The sequence below is a fragment of the Acinonyx jubatus genome, chromosome C1 (genome assembly GCF_027475565.1).
Source record: "Acinonyx jubatus isolate Ajub_Pintada_27869175 chromosome C1, VMU_Ajub_asm_v1.0, whole genome shotgun sequence".
NCBI classification, from domain to species: Eukaryota; Metazoa; Chordata; class Mammalia; order Carnivora; family Felidae; genus Acinonyx; species Acinonyx jubatus.
Window position 1 is genome coordinate 167,441,124 of NC_069381.1, and position 25,999 is coordinate 167,467,122.

Here is a 25,999-nt window from a genome sequence, read left to right on the forward strand (position 1 = left end):
AGAGAGAAGGAGAGAGAAAATTCCAAGCGGGCTCCTTGCTGTCAGCTCAGATCTCCATACAGAGCTCAATCTCACGAACGGTGAGACCACGACCTGAGCCAAAATCAAAAGTCAGGCGTGGGGCGCCTGGGTGGCTCAGTTGGTTAAGCGTCCAATTTCAGCTCAGGTCATGATATCATGGTTTGTGAGTTGGAGCCCTGCGTCAGGCTCTGTGCTGACAGGTCAGAACCTGGAGCCTGCTTCAGATTCTGTGTCTCTCTATCTCTGGGCCCCTCCCCTGCTCATGCTCTGTGTCTGTCTCTCAATAATAAATAAATGTTAAAAAAATTTTTTTTTAAGTCAGATGCTCAACCCCTGTGCTATATTTCTTATACACATTATTTTATTTAATTTGCACTACCTTGATTTGGGCACTATGCAGATACCCTGATCCAAATGCTTCCCTTTCAAGTGGAAAAACCTTCACCTGAAAAAGCCTTTCAGGCCTCCCTTTGCCACTTTTCACATTCTTTCACAAAGGAGGAAGAGCACTTAGTTGGTGAATTGTGAATAAAGAATTAGACCTGGGGGTGCAAGCTATCCTTTTCAGAGAGTGAGGAAGTGATATTCTGCTTATACAAATCACAGTCTCATCTGTGAAAGCACATTTAGGAGGGCAGACTTTTCCCCTGCTGAGGAGAGGTGTCATTCATTAACCCCGCCCCCACCCCAAGATCTCATGAGGTTTTGTCTATGTCTCAGCTGAAAAGGCACCTTCTAAGATAGATCATTCCTAACCAAAATACTTTCCCAAGTAACTCTTGATCACATCACTTTGTGCATTTTCTTAAGGTCACTTCTTACTCTATATTTACTTATTTTTTTATAATTCACCTTTTTGATGTTTGTTTCCTCTACTAAACTGTAGGCTCATCTACCTAAACTAGTGCCTGACACAGTACACAACCAGTGAGTGAACGAATCAAATAATTGGATTTTACAAATAAAGAAAGTATAGAAAAGTTAATACATTTTCCATGATCACACAGCTAAAGGACAGATGGTATTAGAAAATACCTGACTGATTCCACAGTTCAGTTTTTAATCTCTAAGGTATTTTACCTCAATGATATCTATTCTATAAATATAACATAATATTATATAAGGACTGAGACTTACAATAAGATTATATTTACACACCAGAATAGGTTTTTTTGAGGTGGTTTTCTTTATTTTTATAACTAAAGGACACACTTTTAAGCTGATTTTTCTGATTAAACCATCAAAACTATCATATACTCAACAATGTGAGAAAAGAAATTAAGATTTATCAACAATTTCCAAAAAAGAGCATAAACATTCTTCTTTGACATTTGAAACGAATCTACTATAAGCTCTCAATATCAGAGCTTTGTCAGAAAATTGGTGGTCTAGGCATATAAACCAGGTTTAGATGGAAGACAGGGAGTTATTTAATGGCTAAAGATAAAGAGCATCTACTCCAGTTCTCCATAGACTGGCCAAGACTGGCTTCACCCTAAGCATCCTGTCTGTGTGAGAAAGTGTGTGTTGGGGGGTAGTGGTAGGGGAGAGGGTAAGAATATAAAAATGGTCATGTTGATTCAGCACTCTGTTACTCTATTACAGAAGGAATGTATTAGTTTCTTACTGCTGCTGCATCATATTTAGCACAAACTTAGTAGCTTGAAACAACACAAACGTATTATCTCCAGTTCTGTAGGTCAGAAATTTGAGGCAAGTTTCACTGGGCTAAAATCACAGTTTTGGCAAAGCTGCATTCTTTTTGGAGGCTTAGAGAAGAATCCGTTTCTTACTTTTGCAAGCCTCTAGAGGTTGCCCACATACCTTGCCTCCTAGTCTGCTTCCTCCATCTTCATCATTGACCAAGACAAGTTGAGTCTTCCTCACATCAGAGCATTCTGACCTCTTCTTCTCCCTCCCTCTTCCACTTTTAAGAACCGTTGTGATTACATTTGGCCCAGCTGGATAATGCAGTCTCATCCCCATATTTTAAGGTCAGCTGACTAGCAACCTTAATTCCATCTGCTGCCTTACTTCCCCTTTGACAGATTCACAGATTCTAGGGATTAGGACGTGGACATGTCTAGGGGGCAGTTCTTCTGTCTACCACAAAACCCATGGACTAAGTTTTCAGAAGCACGACTCTGCATCCTTTTCTGTGATCTTTCTTGGTAACTATTCTGAGGATGTCTTCTTTTGTGCTTTGAAAGTAAGATGAATAAAAGCTTTACAGGTAGATGAATCTGTATTTAAATGCAAGCTTCACCAGACACTAGCTATTTAACCAACTTAGGATAATTACTTTTTGAAATCATTGGAAAAGTAAGTAAGCATACAGATGTTATATTTGGAAAGTTCTGACAACTAGTAGATGATAAGCAAATATTACTTTCTCCCGTCTTCTCCATCCCTATTCTATCTGTGAATCTATCTCTACTCCTCCAACCTGACCTTAGGCCCTATTTTGGCAACCTGACTGATCCTCCAACTTTGAAGTCAGAACCACTGTAAGATTCCAAATTTTATTCATTCATTGATTCATTGAAAAGCATTTATTGCATGATCTACCACATGCCAGGTATTGTGCTAGGTGCTGGTGATCCAAAAGCAAACACAATGAACATAATTCGTGCCCTCAGGAACTTGTGGTCCAGTAGTGAAGGTAGATTTTGTTATGAAAAGGGAAGTCCAGGTTCTTTTAAGAGCCAAATATAGGAAACTGACCTAGTGTGAAGGATCAAGAAGGATTTCCTTTGCAAGTGAAATTTAAGACAAGATCTTTGAGCATTTCTTAATAGTGTTCCTTAGTAGCATTGTGAGTAGGATAATTCTTCCTGAAAAAGGAATTTCCCAAGCTCTGGAGGACATTTATCATGCCTGAACCCTGCTGCCCACTGAATACAGAAACATCCTCAGGCACTGCAATAACCAGAAGCATCCCCACACATCTCTAAAAACATCACAGGGAACAAAAGCAGCTCTGGCTGAGAGAGGAGAAAGGAGTGGCTCCCTTGGGAAGAGAGAACAAAATGAGTAAACGCAGATGGGTGGTACGCAGTGTTTCTTTGGGACAACCTTGAAGCTGATTGGGAGGTGGCCACAGAAGGAGAGGTATGAAAAGAGGTTCCAAATGTGGAGCAGGTACAGGGTGAAGGATGCTGAACTTTCAAGGGAAGGTACTAGAAGGCAGGATAGTAAAAGGATCAGATCTGCTAATCTATAATGCTGCTTTATCCTAAAGTATAATTCCAGTTTGGGAATATGGTGCTAATAGCTCCTGTCATTTTACCTGTTTTGCCAATTTTCATTCTAAATATGTATTTCTGCTACATCTTCTTGGTGATAAGGGTTTGGGCAAGTGCATCTGAGAGCCGTTCAACACACCGCCCTCTTTAATTACAGTTACTTTAAATTAGCTATAGGGTTATTACACATTTCCTCCTTTCTCCTGCACTTTCTTCTCTATATTTTATGCTTCCATTACTGATGATTGTGTTTACCACCCATCAGAGGAAAAAAGAAAAAAGAGCATCTTAGGTCTTTCAACTGTTGCATTCACAATCCCACATCTTAATATCTGGACACTTGTCAAGATACGGAGGTAAGCATCTATATGTGCAAAATTAATTCTCAAATATTAAGTTAGTTTAGTGGCACCTGGGTGGCTCATTAGGTTCAGCGTCTGCCCTCAGCCCAGGCCATGATCTCTGGTTCACAAATTAGAGCCCTGCATTGGGCTCTGTGCTGACAGCTCAGAGCCTGGAGCCTGCTTCGGATTCTATGTCTCCCTCTCTCTCTGCCCCTCCCCTGCTCATGCTTTGTCTCTCTCTGTCCTCAAAAATAAATGAAAACATTTTTAAAAATAAAAAATAAGTAAAAAAAATATTAAGTTCATTTCTAACTGTAAAATTCTCATAAGTTCTAGTCCTACATTTATAAAAGCTGAAAGGATTGGCAATAATTACTATGAAGTAATGAGTCTTAGATTTTTGTCAATAGTTTGTAGTTTTAAGTAGCTTAAACATTCCTCCCTTCTGTTGAACAACTGGAAAAGGTAACACTCTGAATAAGTTTTTGTTATAATGTCATGTGCACTGGAATTTCTAGTTGATCACAGTTTTCTGGAAAGGCTGTCGCCCCTTGCATTAAACTCTTAGAACAGTGGCATTGACTGGAAAGAGCAGTACCAATGTCTTAAAATGTTTTTTCTGGGGCGTCTGAGTGGCTCAGTTTGTTAGGTGTCTGACTTTTTTTCAGCTCAGGTTATGATGTTGAAGTTTGTGGGTTTGAGCCCCGCATCAGGTTCCATGCTCGCATGGAAAATTTTTTAAATATGATTTTTTTTCTTTTAAATCCACAGCTGTGGAGCAATTGTACATTAAAAATAACAATAAAAGAGTACCATGACACAGAGAACAGAATTCTTTCTAAAATTGGAGGGGAAACTGCATAAATGAAAACACATACAAAATCTTCAAATCAGTGTTCCTCATGGGAATCAATAAACTTAACAGTCTTTGCAAAGACTAGTGTTAGAAAAATGTCCTTAGTCTGTAGGAATTAGTACATGGTCCCAGAGTCACAGAAAACTTCTGAACCAGAAATTTCATTAGGTATTGAGATGGCAGAAGAAATAGGAAATGTTTTCCAGGTCCTAAATAACCGATAACGTATGGACAGGTATATGACTCTTTGTAAGTGTTGTTTATGAAGGGCATAATGCCATAGCCATTCGCTAATATTTCCAACATCATGGATGGTGAGTCATAGTGTAGAATCTGAACTGTCATATTGACAGACAAGTTGGTGGATTGAAAATGGATTGAAGAAAGCTAAAGAAAAAAGCCATAACTATAAAATAAAATTAATAAAATAAAGCATGCAAGTCTACATCAGAAATGGGAAGAGGAAAGGGTTTCACCTTTGTTTCCACAAAGAAACAAGAGACTTCTTGGCATATCACCAAATATGGTGTCTCAATTAAATATTATATGAAGGAGATTTAAAAGGGACTCAATGAAAAAAATCAACAAAGAGGTAGAGAATAATTGATATTTTAATTTAGTTTAATGATGTTTCACATGTGCTACAAAATTTAAAAATTATTTCTATCAACTCAAAAAAAGTGTTACAAAATCTTATGTTATATGATATTGCTTATAAAATATTTTCTATAAATATCTACCTACAGTAGTTCATGTTTCCAAATTTAAAGTATACTTGAATAAACTTTATTTTACTAACCTTTGTCTCTATTTTTATTTAACCTCAAAAGTGTACATATTATAAACCTACTTAAAAACAGAATGTCCTGTTGAAATAAATCAATGTATCTTTGAAGTTAGATACAGTAAAAGTAGAAAAATCATTTTCCAAATATCTAAAAGTCCTCATTGAGCTTTTGAACAAACTAAAAAATTATTGCAAAATTGTTTGATAGCTTTCATGAATAACATAATTTTAATTGCCAACACTTAAAAAGTGAAATTCTAGAAGTAGAGATTGTAAGAAGCTAAAAATCCTGTTTGAATCAATATTACATTTTAAATAAGCAAGACAATTCCAGCAATGGAATGAGGAGACCCTCATATCACTGCTATGAATGCAGACTACACAAGAGACCATAATTAAACAATTTGGTTGCCATTAGTCATGCAGATTTTAGATTTAGAGCTTCTTGTTTTGAAAATTCTAAACCTAGAATACTGAAAATGTCTTAAGTCAAAGTACAAGTTAAAGTAATAGTACCAAAATGCAAATTCCTTCTTTATTTGATGCAAAGCCAATCAGTCATTTCAATCAGTTTGGTAATAATAATTATTTTTTAAAAAACTAGTTTCAGTAATTTTTCCCCTAAATGATCCTTCAGTGACTCTATGGAGGCAAAATACCAAATTTACTTAGTACATGCATGTATTATTATATCTTACATCAATGTTGAATATCAAATCATGAAGCTCTACTGCTGAATGACTCTACTCTACTGAAATAAAATGAGATTGATCTTTGAGATCACTTGATAAAGTGAAAGTCAGATAACTGCTCTAAAATGTCAGGTAAACACAAAGTCACTTTTCAGTTTTTTTTAAGACATATGCACAAATTCACTACCATACATCTTCATACATTTAAGTAACTACAGAAAAATAAAACAAATACAAACAAAACAAACAAACAAGCAAAAACATCCTGTCCTGCTAAAGGGAAGAAAATCTAAACTAGGTTGTAATATGATCTATAATTTTTCCGGTACAGATGTTCATCTACTAATTAGGTTAGGACAAATCATCTGATGACTACCAATGTTTAATTTTCATCTATGCTAATTAATTTTGTAAGCTGTTACTTGCTTTTATAGGATTATTTGTTTCCTTAGAGAACCACCTCCCCAAAAAACTGTAATTCTGGTCTTCAATGGATCTTGAAAACATATTTCTCTAATTCATTCAAATGATGTAAGATGGCTTCCTTTTTAAAAGTTCTCTGTTAAATGTTGTTTGCATTATTAGTGAGCTCTATACTAGTGCACTGTAATGTCATATGTTACTTCAACTGTAAGAAAATATACAGAAAATACTACTTAAATATACAAACATCATTAAATACATTCAAGTGGAGGAAAGTAGAAGGAATTTTTCCTCTAAACAAAGTTTAACATAATTTTTCTTTCAAAAAAATCATAGATATAAAAACAAACACATTAAATTTACTCAGATGTTGCACTTTATACAACAGTATGTAAATGCAGCATTAGAAATATGAATCCTAGAAAATCTCTATTTTGCATGGTATAGGATTCCTTCAGCTATGATTATAAACAAGAAAATATATTTTCATTTCAGAACTACAAATATGCTGAGCAATTACACTGGCCTGTATATATTCATAATGCAAATTTTTATCCAAATGTTAAACCTGATTTTTAAATTATAATTAAAATAAAGCATGTATACATAGGGTGCTGGAACAGATGAATAGAAATTAGTAGCATAGACAGAAAAAAACTTAAATCTTGTTTAAATAGCAAGGTGAATAGCAATGCAATTAAAGTTTGACCCAGGTACTTACATTTCATGTTTGACATAAGCACATCTCTTAGCCCAAGTTAGTAAGGTCTATTTTATACCATGAGCTACTGTGTGTTCTCAGAAGAAGTGAATTGGTTAATTTAAAGCCAAAACTCTCCAATAAGTTTGGTATGCTACTAGTGTTTTTACCACATTTTTTCTTAAGCAAACATTATTAATTAAGACAAAGAAGAAGCACAGTGGAATATAAGTATTTATTATCACATTAATCCTGCCCTTGTGTTTTCAAAATCTAATCACAGAGAAATAAGTATCAGTAGTAATCTTTTTTATTTTACTGAAGGAAATTTTATTTCTGCAAGTATCCTGGCAAGCAGCTTTTCTAGTTACTTTTCTGCATATCTAAACCACATATCTAAAGAATATATACAGAATGTATAAAAGAAACCATGTGTTGTAACAGTCAAGTGAATTCTCAGGGAGTTACCTTACTTTATATTACACATACAGGTGCAAAAAAGACTATTCATCCTTCAGGCAAGTTGTTAGCTGACACTCACACATTTTATTTTTTAAGAGAAAATCTTTCTAAAGGAAACACTAGTCCACAAAGTCAGATATTACGAACAATTAGTCATATTAATAGTCAAGTTTTGGGTGGGGTGGTGGGAATAAAAACACAGAACCAAGCAAAGAGCTTACTCACATTCCTTTCAGGCGTTGCCACATTTTTTCAGTGTGTTCTCCTATCAGATACTTAAGAGGGGTGTTTTCCAATTCTTCAATTTCTGTAGCAGTAGACCCCATGATGATATTCCTAGGGCAATATAGTTACAGTCAGTTTCAGCAGCTAGAACAAGCATTCCTCAGACCACTACAAATCTCAAACAGTTATACAGTAGCATCTCTCATCTATCAAAATACTGCAGATTTACAAAGCTGAGGGCAGCCTCTGCCAGAATTGCTACTGACTTTGACAGGCATATCCACTGCTCACATCACCCAACCTCCCAAGCAGACAGCAGTATAAACAGATCCTCTGACCTCACAGGAGCAATCCGCACATGTGAGCCTGCTACTGTACTACTGACCGACTGAGTGCTCCAGCTCTCCCCAAAAGCAGCTCATCTGTTACCGTTCGGTGCACTGAAGCACATCAGAATTCCTACAGTTTACGAGATCTATTATGCACAAGAGAAACGTGAATGACTTTAGCGCACCAGAAGAAGCTGAATTCCTCTCTACCAATAGAAAGAGGGCAGGATGTAATAAGAAAGCAGATGGTAGGAACCAGTGTCAGCAGCACCACACTGAGAAAAAAGTGCCTGTTTTAAATGCCAAGTTTTTTGTCTCTTCATTGATCTGGAACCAACAGTTAAAGATATATCATGCCCTAACAACAAACGCAATAAAAATTAATGGCAACAATGAGAAAATAACACATAGAGCCATGCAGAAGACAGACCACGGAGCTCCACAGGTTGTTATTGAAAGACTATGTACATCAATGATGCTGTAATCATGCTTATTCACCTTCTCCTAGCAACTCCACACAGTAGGTAACTGCCAATTTAACCAGTAGAAAACACAGCAGCTGCACACAGCCTGCTCCGTGAATCCTTTGGGGGTTACAAAATAAATAAAACGAAACTAGTGTGGAAGAGTGTGTGTGTGTGTGTGTGTGTGCGCGCGCGCGTGTGTGCTGAAGTAAAGGGAATGTGTGAAGGTGGGGGGGAAGAAGAAAGGGAGAGAGGGAGAGAAATGGATGCTATGCCGCTTGTGCATTTTAGAAGAAAAATGAGAGAAAGTGAACATAAAAGGAATCAGAACTGAGTCATCTGCCAAGCTCCCAACACATGGTGAGCTTTCTTTGAAACCAGCACAGACCCTGAGTATGAGCTCCATAACAGCTATTGCTATCCGCAAGCTGCTAAGAAAAATACACTTAAAAGCAGTATCTCTTCTTGCTTGTTTAGAAAGCCAGATGTAGTTTTATTCTTCCCTACAAGATACCTTGCTGTTACGGATATTCATATGTAGTAGACACGTGATAACATCTCGTATTTATTGAGTACTTACTGTATGTCCGATCCTGTTCCTAGTACCTAACAGTTTACCATTTTAAAATTTTTACAAAAACCCCATGAATGGTAGGTAATATTCCCATTTAACAGTTTAGGAAATGGAGAAACAGAGATATTTCCCAGATTTAAAGCCAGCCCTTTAAAATGGGCACTATCTGTGATTTTACTAACAAGGCCTTCCAATATAAAGTTACTATGTGTGTCTAAACACTGAGCGCATCTGGTGGTCAAAATCATAGTATCTGTAAAAAGCATCTTTGTAAATTGTTACAGAAAGTGTCTTCTGGGGCGCCCAGGCGGCTCAGTCACTAAGCATCTGACTTCGGTTCAGGTCATGATCTCACTGTTCTTGAGTTTGAGGCTCCCCCTCAGGCCAACATGAGCCCAGCTGCCGGTGAGCTCGTGCCCCACTTTGGTGAGTCCTGCTTTCCTGCTTCTCTCTCTCTTTCTCACTCTCTTCCCCTCCTTGGATTCTCTCTGTCTCTGCCCCTAGCTCCCCCTCTGCCACTCTCTCTCTGTCTCTCAAAAAAAAAAAAAAAAAAAAAGTGTCTTCTGATTTACAAATTAGAAGAGGTGAGATTTCTGCGCTATTTGGGCAGAGTCGTATAGGCCTCCTTTCTGGGTTCCCATAATAACTTCACTGAAAACTTTCACAGCGTCCAGAGCCCTTGATGTCCTGCAAATAAAGGAGCAGGATGCCCTCAAATTCCTTTCATCAGGAACCCATTTGGGTGGCACAAACCTTGACTTCCAAACGAAACCATCATCTACAAAAGGAAAAGTAACAGCATTACCTCATAAATCTCAAGAGGACCTGGGAGAAGCTTCTGCTGGCGGCTCGCGTTGAAAACCTGGCTGCCCTCAGTATCATACCCTCCAGGAGCACTGGCCAGCCAGCTCTGGTGAAGTCTGCGGCTGTCCCTGGAGCCACTCCTGTCGGTGGCCACCTCGCCTCGGAACCTTCTCTAACCAGACGGAGGCAGCCTCCAGGGCGCGGGAAGCCAGACTTCCGCCGTTATTGATCCCAGGGCTGACCCCCAGCCTCTGGAGAGGTGTCTTATCTTAACCCACCTCTGCCAGGTCTGCGCCGCGTGGCCACTGCCACCCCAGAGCAGCCACGAGGGAGCTGGCTCCGTGGGTGTGACGCGGGTGGCGCCAGGGAGGAAGTTCTGTGCGCCCACGGCCCCATCTCCCTGAGCCGCCCCGCCACGGAGGGTCACGCCTGGTCTCCACCGGCACTGAGATCCCACAGAGACTGAAAGGGAAGAGCAGGACGCTGCTGTGAACCAGGAGGAACCTCGGATGGACGGGCCGCTCCAGCTCCCAAGCGGCCGCCTCTCGGCACGTGCTGGCGGACCCACGCGAAGTGCGGGCGCCCTCCGAGCCTGCTGGGGGCTCCCTCCTGAAGCCGGAGCGGGAGCCCGCCCCCAGGACCCGCTGCAGCCCCGGGGACCCCGCGCCGGGTGGGCAGGGACCACCACGGGGTCGCAGGCGCTTCTACACACTCGTGGACAGAACGTGGCAACAAGGTCAGCAGAAAATGAAGTTTTCAAAAAAGAAAAGGTTAAATCAACCGAGGCTTCAGTTTTCCTTTTTCCAACGAGTTGTTTCCTGAACTCCAGATGAATGTAATGTCTTTAGCTAGCTTTACATTGTTGCAACCTCACCCCTGTGGGCATTTTCCAGAATTGTCAGAAATGAGCTAGTTATTGTTCTGAAAGTACTGATTTTGCCTTCCCTGTGCCTTAATTTATAATCCTAGATACATTCACTTAATAAATTCTTAGCTGATTTTTCCTTAATGAGATAGTCAACATCTGAACTGTGCTCTCAGAGATGAATCACAGTGAAAAAGTCTCTATAAAATGCAAGCACTCCACCACTACTATTTTATGAGCCAAACACCCTAGTCCTTAAGGTTATAACCCCTTTCAGGGCACAAATGTTTTTCTAATTATGGAAAGAAATTTCAAGCCTTCACATTGGCTAGTTTACCAATAGTATTGCAATGTAAAAATTGAGGATTATTCTGCTTAAGTGTTGGTGAATTTTGTCATTGAAACTTACTTGCCCTTTCTTTCACTATCTCACTTCTGTCACATATTGATACGTATGAACTCTTAGTGTACTGATGACACCCTTAATACACAAAATGCTTAATTGTTGCATTAAGCATTTCATAAAATAAAACTAAAATTTGAACAATGAGCTATTCCGAAAAGCTTATTATTTAAATCCTTGACCAATATAATTTTCAGCCTTAAGCAGCATCAAAAAATTATTTCTGTTGATGTAGAGAATTCAAAGCATTTTCCTTTTCTAGTTTATAACTAATGTCTACATGATGTATTAATAGAATAAAAATAGGGGCGCCTGGGTGGCTCAGTCTATTGAGCATCCGACTTTGGCTCAGGTCATGACCTTATATCAGGGTTCATGGGTTCTAGCCCTGCATCAGGCTTTGTGCTGAAGGTTCGGAGTCTGAAGCCTGCTTCAGATTCTGTGTCTCCCTCTCTCTCTGCCTCTCCCCCCTCTTGTACTCAATCTGTCTCTCAAATATAAATAAACTTTAAAAAAATATTTTAAATAGAATAAAAATAAAATAAATCACATTGAAGAAAATAGAACTGAGGGAATAGCATTCAACTTTTCTCTTTCCTAATTAATCTGTTTAGAAAAATTTAAGATGTTGCATTCATAAAATTAAACCAAAAAAATTCTGACATAAGACAGAGAAATAAGATAACAAGAAAGTACGCTGAGAAATTAAAATATGCTTGCCAAAACAAAACGTTCAATATGAGCTCTGGGGAGAAGTTGAGAAAATAATACTAAATTAGGGTGAAAATTGATCCAATTTGTTTCTTCTCTCTCATATGTTCCATCTCTTTTGCTTTAACTCTATATTCAGGTAAATTATCTTTATTATAATAAGTAGTTCCTTCATTCCTATTACCTAATATTTTATTGGAATGTTGATAAACATTTATAGAATGATTTTTCAGTATCTATGGATGCCAAGATATATTGCAGCATAGAACAGGATCCAGACTACCTGAATTTGAATCCCTGTTCTTTCACTTAAAGAATTATGTGATCTTTTGCAAGTTACTATTATGTGTCTGTTCCCTCATGTATAAAGGAACATAATAAGATTATCTTTCTCATAATGCTGATGTAAGGACTAAATGAGTTAATATACACAAAGAACTTAAAACAGTATCAGAAGCATAGTAACTGCTCTATTAAATTGTTAGAATTAAAAAATAATGTTTTAATTGTTAGCATTTATTATTATTGATACTATCACATGACTTTCCTCCTTCAGATTGAAGTGTAATTATTTCAGTAGGTTTGCTGACCATGAGCTATTTTCCAAATAATTTGTCATAGAGCATTATTGTTTTTATGCATTGCTAGTCTTCATTTTATTTAGAAACTTTACATCCTAATTCATGAGTGAAATGTTTGAAATATTTGTAGCACTAACTTTATTGATTTTCATATTAAGGTTATACTAGCACCATGTAATAAATTGGAGGGAAACAGTTTTAAACTTACAAGTTCGCACCCAGCAAATGACAAAGATAAATGATGACATATTCAGGAGCACCAAATTGGAAATCATACTACTCAAATAATCTTCTAAAATAATTGCCTGAGTCAGTATACTTGAGAAACAAAAAGTAATTAGTGACTAAAATCAGAGACTTGTACCTAACTAGCCATAGAAATTGAAAACAAAGTCCCAGGTTTACTTCTGTGAAGAAGGGCTAAGAAGAAATTAATTCAAATTAGAACAAGAAACAGGGGATCCAAAAAAGATGGCTTCAAGGAAAAAAAAGGATTAAATTTTAAAACAACCTTAACAAACTAAAAAGATTATGTCATTGATTAAATGAAAGCACACTACTTCTAAATTGATAACTAAAGGGGCACCTGGGTGGCTCAGTCTGTTGAGCGTCCGACTTCGGCTCAGGCCACGATCTCACGGTTTGTGAGTTGGAGCCCCACATCAGGCTCTGTGCTGACAGCTCAGAGCCTGGAGTCTGCTTTGGATTCTGTGCCTCCCTCTTTTCTGCCCCTCCCCCCTTCTCAAAAATAAACATTTAAAAAAATTTTTTAAATAAATAAATTGATAAGTAAAACCCCAGAAAATATGCAAAGTTTTAACAATATGGCACACTAGATATTCCAAAAATTTCCAGGTCAAAAAGCATTTCAAATATTGGAAAAATTGTAGTAAATATGCTTTTTAATGCACAGATAGGCCTCTAAAAAATGAAGGTGTCAAAATGAAGATGCACATAATGGAGCTTCAAAATACATGAAAGCAAAAATAATACAAATCTCAGGAGAAATAAATACATTTGTAATTACAGTCATATAGTCATATATTTTATACATCTCACTCTAAAAATCGACAAAACAAGTAGAGAAACCCAGTAAGTATATAAGAGAACTGAACCTCACTGTCAGTAGACTTGACCTGATTGACATTTATAGTACACTCCACTGAACAACAGCAAAATACACATTACTTTAAAGCACACACATTGAATATTTACCAAAAGAAATCACATGCTGGGTGATAAAACAAATCTCAATAAATTTACAAAGATCAAATAATACAATGTATATTCTCTGACCCCAGTGGAATTAAATGAGAAATCAGTAACAGAAATATCTTTGAAAAACCCCTAATACTTGAAAACTAAATTATACACTTTTAATTAACCCATGGGCCAAATAAGAAATTGAAAAGGAAATTAGAGTGTATTTTCAACTGAATAAAGATGAAAATACAACATATCAAAATCTGTGAGAAATAGCTAAAGCAGTACCTGGGATGGGGGGATTTATAGCACTATATAGCTGTATTAAAAATGAACAGGGGTGCCTGGGTGGCTCAGTTGGTTGGGTGTCTGACTTCAGCTCAGGTCTTGACCTCACAGTCTGTAGGTTCGAGCCCCGCATCAGGCTCTGTGCTGACAGCTCAGAGCCTGGAGCCTTCTTCAAATTCTGTTTCCTTCTCTCTCTGCCCCTCCCCCATTCATGCTCTGTCTCTCTCTCAAAAATTAATAAACATTTTAAAAGATTTTAAAAAGAAATGACCAAAGATCTTGTATCAATGACATTAGGATCCACATTAAGAATCTTAAGAGGATAAGCAAAATAAGTAAAAATAAAGAAATAAATATCAGAGCAGAAATCAATGAAATAAAACTCAGAAAGACAAAAGAGATAATCAACAAACTAAAAAGTTGGCTCTTTGAAAAGATCAATAAAATCGATATGCCTTATTTTATTAACAGATACAAAAAGATGTCAAGAACTGTAAAGATTCTGAGATTTTGCCATTCATACAGACTATCAGATCAGCCTACCAGCCTATCCTTGGGTCAGGAACAAAAAGTTGTATTTCTTCCTCACACCAAAAGCAGTAGCCACACTACTGGCATTTTTGTACAGGTTCTCTGAGCTCTGATTCCCACAACACCAGATGCTTTTGATAATTGTGACACTTTTCTTTGAGTAGATTGGTTTAGAAAGTACAGATTTTAATTTCCTAGGTATCTACCCAAGAGAAATAAAAAGCGTGAGTCCACAGAAAGATCTGTACACAAATGTCTGTAGCAGAATTATTTATTATGGCCAAAAAGTGGAAACAATTCAAATGTCCATCAACTTATAAATGACTAACAAAATGTGGTAAATCAAAACAATGGAGCCCTAGCTAGAGTAAAGAGGAATGAAACACTGATACCTGCTACAACATACATAAATCTTAAATCTGTTTTCCTATGTGAACGAAACCAGAAAAGGCAAATCTGTAGAGTCAGAAAGTAGATTAGTGGTTACTTGGAGCTGGGGGTAGGAAAGGGATTGACTGTAAATGGACAAGAGGTATTTTATCAAAGTGATGAAAATGTTCTAGAACTGGATTATGATGAAAACTGCACCACTCAGTAAGTTTTCTAAAACTCCTGAAATTGTATACTTAAAAGGGATGGATTATATGGTGTACGAATTATACCTCAATAAAGTTGTTTAAAAAGCAAAGAAATAAAGAATTATATTTCTTTCATAGTGGGTCCTCAAACATGTAGTATGTTCTACATCAAAAATATTTACATAGTCATAATATTATCAAATATTTATCAGTTTTTAGAATTTAACCACTAGGCAAAATATGAGTCTTTTTTATTTTAGTTACAAATAAAGTATAAATGTTCTGAACTTTAATAAGTAATCACATACCTGCCAGATCTTGGGAGAAAAACAGGGGGATGAGAAGTGTAAGGAAGTTTATAATCACTGACATTCTCAGTTTATATTGTCGAGAATTCAGTGGAAATGTTTGAAGTTGGCTGATCAAGATATAAAAGTTTAAGTATTAAACATCTTACAGAAGTGTAACATGTTACAATCGTTACCAAAAGAATCCCCAAATAATTTAACTTAAAAAAATTAGGAAGAGAGAGACAGTTCTTGGTCTTTCCGACCGTGGAGACATCAGGTAATGTTTGATGTTGATAGGTCAAGATATCGAGGTTTGAGCTCCACAGCTATAAATTGATCACCAGAGGAAATAAAACTGAAAATAATTCAAAGTGGCTAGTAATGAAGAGAAGGACTTCCAGTAATAATAGGAAATTCAATAGGAGATTTGATAGTAATATGTACCTTTCTCTCCTATTTGATTTTTTCTACTGTTTACATATTATGTAATAAAAACTAAGGGAGATGTTAAAATATATTTTTAATATCCTCTTGTAGCCACAAACTTAAGTTTAAAAATTAACTTACTCTTTCACACCAGCTTTTCCTCCAAATTTTCATGTTTCTGTAGGTTGGCACTTTTATTTTTATTTCACTTTTTTAATTTGCATTTTTCTTTATTGTTTCAAATTTTCTACAATAATTGTATGTATTTTTTAAATTCAGGAGGTTTTTTTTAAGCTCTTCGCTCCTTCTTGTCCTCCATGTCCCACTCCCAGTCTCCAAGTATTTTCAGTTCTGTTCCTTGTAGTAACTCAATATCAGCCCCTTCTTGTCCCCTCTACCACAGCCTGGTCCGGATCACCTTTCCCCACCAGTTATTAGCACCCTGCGAAGCAATTCATCTTAACTGCCACTCTAATCACATGGTCCCATGAACTTTCTCAGGTTGTCCACTGCCTGCCAAATAGACATAAAACTCTTTCTTTTCAGGCTTTTTGTTTTATTTTAAAATGATTTAAAAATAAATACTTTTATTTATATAGTTGAGACCTTCTGAATATGCATTTTATGGTTTTGCTTACTTAATACAATATGAGGAGCAGCATTTTGCCCATTTCCTGAGTACTAAAATACATATAATTATTATGGAGAACTTGACAAAATACTGGAAAATGCAAAGTAAAAAGTGAAAGTTCCGTGATAGGAAACAACCACTAAAAATCAGAGTATGATATAGAGGTTTATAAAACTGCATACTCCTTTATCCTTTTAAAATTTTACTATGGACATTTTCCCATTCTCCTAACTTTTCTTCAAAATTGCTTAACTAACTACTGCATAGTGTACTATCATTTGATTGTACCATTATTTATCCATCCCTAATTTGTTCCCAACTTTCCTTTATTACAAATAATCCTCTAATAAATATATTTTTGCACATTAGAAATAGTCTGCATCTCTATTTCTTAAGAGCAAATCTGTATAGGAAAAACATTGGGTCAAGGATTATAACTCTAGTATAATTTCCTTAATGTTTACTCCTATTTGTTCTCTTTCTGCAATACATGAATTTCCAATCTCAGGGCACACTAGCGAATCGTGTATATTATATATTTTTCTTTAAAATTATTTACCAATATAATAAACAAAAAAGTTAATTTAAATTTGTTACTGAGATTTCTTGTATTAATTTGGCAGGGGAGGCTTTGTACTACTTAATAAATTACTTGTTCCACCTTTTGTTCATTTTTCTGTAATAGGGTTTATAACTATTATTGGTTTATAAATGTTCTTTAAATATTTATATTAACCTTTGGCCTATCATGAATAATGCAAATATTTCATTACCTTTTTGTTGTCATTTAGACCTAACTTTTTAAAAATGTTTTTTAATGTTTATTTATTTTTGAGAGAGACAGACAGAGTGTGAGGGAGGAAGGGGCAGAGAGAGGGTGAAACACAGAATCCAAAGCAGTCTCCAGAGCCTGATGCGGGCCCTGAATTCACAAACCATGAGATCATGACCTGAGCCGAGTCAGATGCTTATCTGACTGAGCCACTCAGGTGCCCCAGACCTAATATTTTTTTCAAGATTTTTTTTTCAAGTAATGTCTGCATCACGAGCTCCACCAAGCCAGCCAGGTGCCCCTCGACCTAACTTCATATGTGGTCAATCTGTCCATCTCTTCTCTGTGGTTCTGCTATTGCTCTTTTGTCTTGGAGGTTTTTTTCCCCATGTCAATATCCAAATACTTACTGAGTCTGATTTTATTCTAATTGATATAGTTTCATTTTGTTTATTTAGTGCTCTAAATTATATGGAATTTATTTGTGTTTAGGTGAAAAGTACACATGTACTATATTTTTCAAAGCTTTCACCCACAGCTCAGAATCATTTATTGACATGTTTCTTCTGCCCTCATTGATTTGTATTGTGGCCTTTATCAAATAGTATATTTTTATATATCCTAGTATTTGTCCCTGAAGCATCTGTGCTATCTTATTGCTCCATCTGTCCATTATGTAAGTCCCACAGTTTTACTAATAATATTTTGATGCATTTTAAATTATATTTAATAGCTATTATTTTTTTTCCATGCATACATTGTCTGTCAATCTTACACTAATATTTCAATTATTGCAACCATTTATAGACAGAGAAAGTGAGCTCAAAGAGATTAAGCCCACCAGCTAGTACATGACAGAGTCAGGATTTAAACCTAGATTTGTATAATTCCAAAGCCTTAAACTCTTAAATAATTATCCTCCTCCTCCTCCACCTTCCCCTCCTCCTTCCCCAACCTTTCCCTCCTTCTCCTCCTCATTCTCCTCCTCCTCCCTTCCTCCTCCATTGACTAGAGGGAAACTAGTCTTATTTTTAAAGCAATCCAGTTTAAAAACAAGTTATAGAGTCAAGAAAGAACATGAGATCTTTCAATAGAGAGTCAGACATAATGGAGACAGACCTTGGTCAAGAACTTGCACCTCGGATCTTTTCTATTTTAGAAATGAGGTTGTCAGAGATTCTGATGAGTTCATTTTCTTTAGTCTTCCGCTCAGTGGTCTTCTCTAGCAACTGGATGCACATCTGCTCCTTCCTCAAGCTCACATGGAAGGCCAAGGCCAAGGCCTGGGCTTTGCTCCAGATCTGCATGATCTCCTCGTTTGGTAGCTTGAGTTTCTTTTCTATGTGGGCCTTCAGTGCTTGGTATCTCTGGTCTTTCCTTTCAATCCTCATACACTTCTCGGATTCTTCATTCATGCGGTATCCTTCAATGACCTCCTTGTGTTTTTCAAACCACTTGAAGAGGACAGAGAAAGATTTTTCCATGTAGTCCAAGTCTACAGTAGGTTGGTCTTTTTCTTTCAGAACCCTCTGAATTTGGGCTCTGGCAAGTTACTTCTATTTCTAAGCCTCCTCCAGCACCTGGTCCAGGATCCCCTCAAACCCGTTGGAGATCTTCCTCATTTCCAGGTTCTTTGCGTACAGCTCCTCATACCTGTTCTTCACCTTCAGCTTTTGTATCCTTACACTGCCAGGTCCATGTCTTTCTGGTTGTGCTGCAGTACATCCACGATGGGCACCACGGTTACCACGAACTTCCTGGCCCGAGGACACAGGGACTTACTGGAGCTCCGAAGGAATCAAGTTCTACCAGCTTGGCCTCGGGTGGGCTTCAGGAGGAAGGTATGTGTGCATGTGCGCACTCCTGCTTTCAGGGGCCACAGGCAAGGGCCTCCTCCTGCGTAAAACTCGAGTACAAGGACTATTTCCTCAAGGCCGACTCTTTAAACGAGGAAGTCCCAAACTGCTTCAGATGATCAACCTCTGCTCAGGTGCTTAGAACGTCAACAGGGTCTCTGAAGCACTCCTCATTCGTGTCCAAGGCAGGCTCTGGCTCCTGCTTTGGAGCGAGGACACTGGGTCAGCAGAGGAGGCAGTGGGCTCACCACCCAACTGTTAGTGGGAACCCACGCACCTGAGGAGTTCACAGTTCCCTCCACATTCCCACCAGTGTCACCAGAAGTTGTCAATTGCTGAGTCTGAAAGCAGGGTTGCTGGGAGGGGACTTCCTCACCACAGAGCTGGGGCGCAGTGACTTGCTCCAGGGTCACTCTGGGCTCTGAGCCTCCCCACCACCCACAGATGGGTTACACTTTGGGTTGCCTAGGTTGTAGGATCCTCGGGGAGGGGGGGGGACAGGACTGTCGTGTGCCTCCCTGGGGGCATTTTCCTGCCTCGCCTCTGGACTCCTCAAGGAAAAGTTGAGGCCAGGTCTCTCTGTCTCCCAGCTTTCTTGGTCGGGGTGCCCTTTTCCTGACAACATCGTCAGAGAAGTTAAATTCCGGGCCATTGGCCTCTACTTCTGAGGACCTAAGGATGTGGCGCCTCAGAAAGGTGCAACTTGGGGAAGGGAGCAGGTGGCAGGTCAGGGCCAGCCCAAGGTCTGTGAGGGGCCATTCTCCTACTGTGGCCTCTGAGGATGCTCCCTGTCTTGGGAGACCATCCCAGGAGGCCTTCTAGGATTTCAGAAGTGAATGTAATGCTTTTATCTAAGAAGTAAGAACCAGACATTCTTCCTGGAGGTGCCCTTCTGGTTTTCAAGCCTTCCTGGGATCTGTGGGGAGAGCTTGAGGAATCAAGGCAAGCCAAGGAAGCCAAGCCGGCCCACTGAAAACACGTCTCTACAAAGCTGGTTTCAGCCACTGTTTCTGGAGAATTCGGTTGGTCATTTTGGTGTCCACTTCTTTAGTGAACTATTGGTTCTCTTTCTGGATCCAGATTTGGGGGGAGTTTTCTAACCCAATGGTGTCCTCCAGAGTAAAACGAGTCTCAAGTTTGTTGTTCATGCTGGGACTTAAAATACTGTGCCTTGGTGGATCCCACAAAGGTGACAGAAAAGTCACCTTCACAGCTTTAGCCCCGTTCTTGGGTGACATATTTTCTTTCTGTGACAGCCGAAGAACAGATGAACTTCTGGTAAGTCCTAGTGGTGAAAACAGAAGTCACAGTTTTCTGTACTTTTGTCACCAGTGACAACTTTGTCACTTAGAATTTGCAGACCCATTCTGTTGGCTTGCCAAGATGTCACAAGAGCTGGTTTGGGCCATGCTCCTTAAATTCTTCACCGCATTGTCTCTCAATTTAGTCCCTCTTTCATATCTTATCACTGATCCTAAGTGTTTTATATTTTGCTGGTAGGTATTATGCTTCCTTATTTTACCATTGGGTCTTCTAAACATTGCTATTTGTACAAAATTGATTGATATTTTTATAATCTATCCAAATAATTTGTTGACATTTATATTAGTTCTAATTTTTTAGTTAATTATCTTGGAGTTTTAGTTAAGTATTCCTGTCAGCTATGAAAAAATCATTTATTTTTTTTTAATTTTTTTTTCAACATTTATTTATTTTTGGGACAGAGAGAGACACAGCATGAACGGGGGAGGGGCAGAGAGAGAGGGAGACACAGAATCGGAAACAGGCTCCAGGCTCTGAGCCATCAGCCCAGAGCCCGACGTGGGGCTCGAACCCACAGACCGCGAGATCGTGACCTGGCTGAAGTCGGACGCTTAACCGACTGCGCCACCCAGGCGCCCCGAAAAGTTATTTTTTGCCCTGAATTTTGCAGCATCTTTTTAAATGCTTGTACATTAACCGCTGATATATAATTAATTTCTCAACTCTTCTTTGTGAGCATTTAGGTTGTTTTCAAATCACATGAAAAATCACCTATTTTTCCCGCTGGTGAAATGATTCTTATGTCCTTGAGGCTTGTTATTAAGAGGACAATTTTAAGGCCAATTCCCATGTTTCTGTCACAAACCACTACATTTAGTGTTACAGAGAATGAGTTTCAAATTAATGTTTCTTGGATGCAGTAAAGATCCAAGCAATAATTTCCTTCTGTATGTCAACAATCCACCTTAAAAGAAGCAGAAATTTAGGTCCATTGAAAAAGGTAAAGTGAGAAGTCAAAAACAGAGAGTAAGGGTCCCTGTACCATACAGTTCATCTTCATTGATATCATTATGAGCTAAATGACTGCATTTGTGTTGTTGTGACTAGAAGATTAACATGCTATTTGCAAAGTTATAATCTGTGCACAAGTGGCCTAAACTTGCCACTCCTCATCTGTTGCAATTTATACCACTGAGAACTTAGTAAATATAATGTCATGAAAAAAGTCATAATTTTTCCAACATATCATAGAATTTTTTTTCTTTTTCTATTTAGGCACACACTGTGAAAACCAAATCCCTTTTAAGATAATTGTAGTATGCTGGGTGTTGTATGGAAACCAATTTGACAATAAACTTCATATATTGAAAAAAAATAAAATAAAATAAATTCACTAATTGCCATAAAAATATAATTGTAGTATGTTCTATTGTCTTATTACATTTCTGGGAAAATTTATAGAATATTATAAAATTTTCTTCCATCTCTAAAACGCTGGTTTTTATAATACTTGTGTTGCTTCATAGATAATTGATTCGGGAGATGTTTATTCATTCAACAATGGAAAATGTTGAGTGCCTACTCTATGCTAATCATTGATTCAGATAGTAAAGATTGATCAGCAGCAAAGACAGACCAGAGTCCTGCCTTTATAGGATTTATATTCTAGTGAGGGAGACAGGCATTAATCAGACTGGAAACTGCTTTGGAGGAAGAATAAAGCAATGTGACAAATTTGATTTTCCAAACATTGGAGAATGTGTATACTTATATACATATATAGTCTACATATGTTTATATATATACCATCCCACATGTTCTTATAATGTTATATCAACACTTCTCTTCAAGAGGCAAAGCCTATACCCCCACTTTCTCCCTTGAAGCTGGGTAAACCTTTGTAACTGCCCCAACCCCAGTAAAATGCAGCAGAAATAACATCCCCTGCCTTTCCAAGACAATCAAAATAGTGATATGGCTTCTGTCTGGCTCTTTCTCTCTTAAGACATTTGCCTTTGGATCCTTGAACCACATGGAAGAATTCTTACTACCCTGAAGCCAGCATGCTGAGAGACCCTATAGAGAAAGAGAAAGGTGATTGAGGAGCCCCAGCTGTTCTAGTCCCCAGCTCTTGGAGTCTTCTCAGACTGGGTACCAGACATATGAATGGAGGCTGAAATGACTCCTATCCCAGCCAAATGTCTAACAGCAGCTTCATAAAGGACCCTAAGCCAGAAATGCCCAGCTGAACCACTCTTTAATTCCTAACCCACAGAAACAATGAGAGATAATAAATTATTCTTGTTGTTTTAAGCAACTAAGTTTGGTTTAAAACAAACAAACAAATGAACAAACAAAAAAAGACAAGTGAGTTGGGGAGGGGCAGAGAGAGAAGGAGAGAGAGAATCCCAAGCAGGCCACATGCTGCCAGTGCAGAGCCTGACACGGGGCACAATCTCATGAACCATGAGATCATGACCTGAGCCAAAATCAAGAGTCAGACACTTAACCAACTGAGCCACTAAGGCACCCCATTAGGTAACTAAGTTTTGGTGTATTTTTTATGCAGCCATAGCAACTGGGAAAAACAAAGTAAAGGAAAAGAAGGGAATAGGAGGAGATGAGATGTTACAATGATATTCAGGGAAGGATTCTCTAAGATTGGAACATTTGAGCAGAGAATGAATATGAAATGAATGAAAAAAATTGGAGAAGCTATGCACATATCTACAAAGAGAGAATTTGGAACAACAAATAACTGCACCCTGAGGCTGGAGATGCTTGGCATCATACTGGCCAGTCAGCAAGGATGTGAGTTGCTGGTGGGAAGAAAACTAGAAGACATATGGATGGATAGATGGCAGGAGTCATATCTGTGCAGAATCTACCTCAGCCCCTGAAAAGTTTGGGGATTTTATTCTACATGTATTGAGAAATTCTTAGATGATTTTGAATGAGAGTCATGGGCTCTGATTTATGTATTCAAAGCACCTTTCTGGATTACTTTTTCCCCTGATGTTCTCTCTCACTGATTTTGCTCCTGCCACACTGACTTTTTTTCTATTCCTTAAGCTTACAGAGGTCTTTCCTGGTCAGGACCTTTGAGATTCTTATCCCCTCCTCCATCACCTTCTCTTCATATCTTCAATGTGTGCAGCTGCCAGGATCCTTGATATGCCCACCCAACCCAAAATACCAGTCTAATTCAAGTGACACTTCCAATCATGTCATCCTATTCTTATCTGTATATGGTGTGTTGCTCCTTCTCAAATGCAAGCCCCATGAAAACAGGGGACCATGTCTCTCTTGCTTATCGATACATCCACAGTATCTAGAATAGTGCTTGGAATAAAATAAATGCTCCTCCAATGTTTGTTAAATAAATGCGTGAACAACCATATCTTCCATAGATATTGTGAAGAATAAGAGATACAATGTGTGAAAAGATATTGGCATGCAGTTTGTTCTTCACGAATGGTTAATTTGGGGAATTTTCAATTTTATTTTTTTCTTCCCCAATATTGTTTTACTTCTTTTCCAACTAAACTCCATCTATATTCCTATTTGCTTCATGCAATATAAGCAAATAGCTTCAGATATTTGGCTCCTTCCAGGTGTTTTGCTTTTAATTCAAAATTAATACAATAGTTATCCAGAAAAGAGAAAAATTTCAATAAATGTGAATCGAGATTTTGCAATCTAAATATTCTCTGAGAGTATTTTAGATCTAATAGTCCTCTACTATGGTGTATAATGTTTGTTAAAGTTGGTTGAATCAGGGGCGCCTGGGTGGCTCAGTCGGTTAAGTGGCCAACTTCGGCTCAGGTCATGATCTGGCGGTCCGTGAGTTCGAGCCCCGCATCGGGCTCCATGCTCACAGCTCAGAGCCTGGAGCCTGTTTCAGATTCTGTGTCTCCCTCTCTCTGACCCTCCCCCGTTCATGCTCTGTCTCAAAAATAAATAAACGTTAAAAAAAAATTTTAAAGTTGGTTGAATCAAATTTATGTGGGATTGGATTTTATAAAACTACTTTTAAGTGGTAAAAAGTAATTCAGTAAAATCAAACATTATATAAGCTAAGATTTAAGACTGTAATAGCAATAAGTTATGGCTAGACCTAACATTCATGTTTCCACTCATCTCTGTTTCAGTCCTATACATAAGATAATGTTGAAATCAATCTACAGTAGTAGGAATGGCCAGAGTATCCACACCATTTTTATAGGATCTCATTAGCAAGATCACTGAACAAAGGTAAGTCCCACCAAAGTGGTCTGTTTTACTCCTGGTAAATTACTGAGTTGTCTGGATCAAAAATACATCTCACAACAGATTAGAAGCATAAGAGCCTCCAGAACTATCACAAATATTTGAGAGTTTTCAAGATTTTCTCTGTCCTCCTACAAACTGCTAAGCCAAACAGTAGGCTTGCATTACTTTTAAGTCCCCAGAACAAACAGCGACCTTAGGAAGGCACTCTAAGAATTTCATACCAAAGTTCTGAGAGTTTCTATCCCAAAAGGAACATTTTTTAGCATAATTTTGATAGCTTTCAAAGCAATAAAATAAAAAAAAGTAATTTTTCCATCTTAACTTAAAAAACTATCTATGAGAATATGTGATTCATTATTTGTTACCTAGAAAAAGCCCTAATTCTTTTTTCATACATCATTGCTCATGCTAATAGTCTTCATTTTGCTACTAAAAGTAACCCACTATTGAACACATTATAGGCTAAGTAGTACCACGTTTATCATATAGTGTAGCATCGATAGCCTAACTATAGTTTCAATACAATGGACATTTAGTGACAATGAAATGTAATTTTAATAAACACATGTGAAAACACCTATCAAATGATTTGCTGTTTTCATCATCAGTTTTATGTAGATGTAGAAAACAAGGTCCCTCAGCTATGTTCAAGAGGTCATTTCCCTGCCTCCAAATATGTCACCTCACATTCTAGAGAATCTCTAAAATTATATTGAGAAGAAAACTTTTTACTGTAGCATTACTTTAAAATACTAACATGCAAATAACTCTTGGAGAAGTAAGACATTGACCTAAAGTTCCACAAAAATATAAATTACTGACATCAAATCATTTCTTAAAAAGCCGGCGAGTCACAAGAGGGCACAAGAGCTTTAGTACATGAAGGAAATGAGGAATTCAGAAAAGGAAGGTTATTTTGCAAAGGAATAATTTCTCTTACTTCAAAACCTTGCCAAATTATCAGATTGGCCACACCGATGGATAATAAATAATTATTTTTAAAAAGAGTCTCTATATTTTTAAAATTTTAAAAAGTATATTTAGGGGGAGGGGCCAAGATGGCGGAACAGTATGGAAGGGTTTTTTTGTGTCTGTCATCCCTGAAATGCAGCCAGATCAACACTAAACCCTCTTGCACGCGTAGAAAACTGATTTGAGGATTAACACAACAATCTGCACAACCTGAACCAGAGAACTCAGCAGGTATGTGGCGCAGAGAAGTGAGAGAGAAGCCACAGAAGCCAGGAAGCTGTTACTGCTTGCAGAGGACAGAAACGGGGGTGGGGGTGGGAGAGTATGGGAAAAAGCACCCCCACCAAAGGCAGCTGGAAAGAAAGTGGAAAAGTGGAAACAGCAGCAGAGACTGAATAAAAAAGGGAGAAAGGGGAAAGGAGAGGTTTTAA

At 37.9% G+C, this 25,999-nt stretch overlaps 1 protein-coding gene and 1 pseudogene across 7 annotated transcripts in view; both read right to left on the bottom strand.

The window, feature by feature from the left end:
- PDE1A (phosphodiesterase 1A) overlaps nt 1–8,722 on the bottom strand; it is a 326,281-nt gene extending 317,559 nt beyond the window's left edge. For 3 of the 7 annotated variants that reach the window (XM_027055264.2, XM_027055256.2, XM_027055242.2), the window contains exons 1-2: nt 8,094–8,249; nt 7,756–7,866 (exon numbers count right to left, since the gene is read on the bottom strand). In XM_027055264.2, coding sequence (XP_026911065.1) covers nt 7,756–7,856 — 101 coding nt within the window. In that variant the 5' untranslated portion in view covers nt 7,857–7,866; nt 8,094–8,249. Of the gene's footprint in view, nt 1–7,755; nt 7,867–8,093; nt 8,289–8,582 lie in introns of those variants that run through there. The other 4 variants (XM_027055252.2, XM_053215409.1, XM_027055248.2 and 1 more) reach the window with 4 other exon arrangements.
- Nucleotides 8,723–18,329: 9,607 nt separating this feature from the next.
- Nucleotides 18,330–20,209, bottom strand: LOC128311867 (transforming acidic coiled-coil-containing protein 3-like; annotated as a pseudogene).
- Between the last annotated feature and the right edge of the window lie 5,790 nt (nt 20,210–25,999).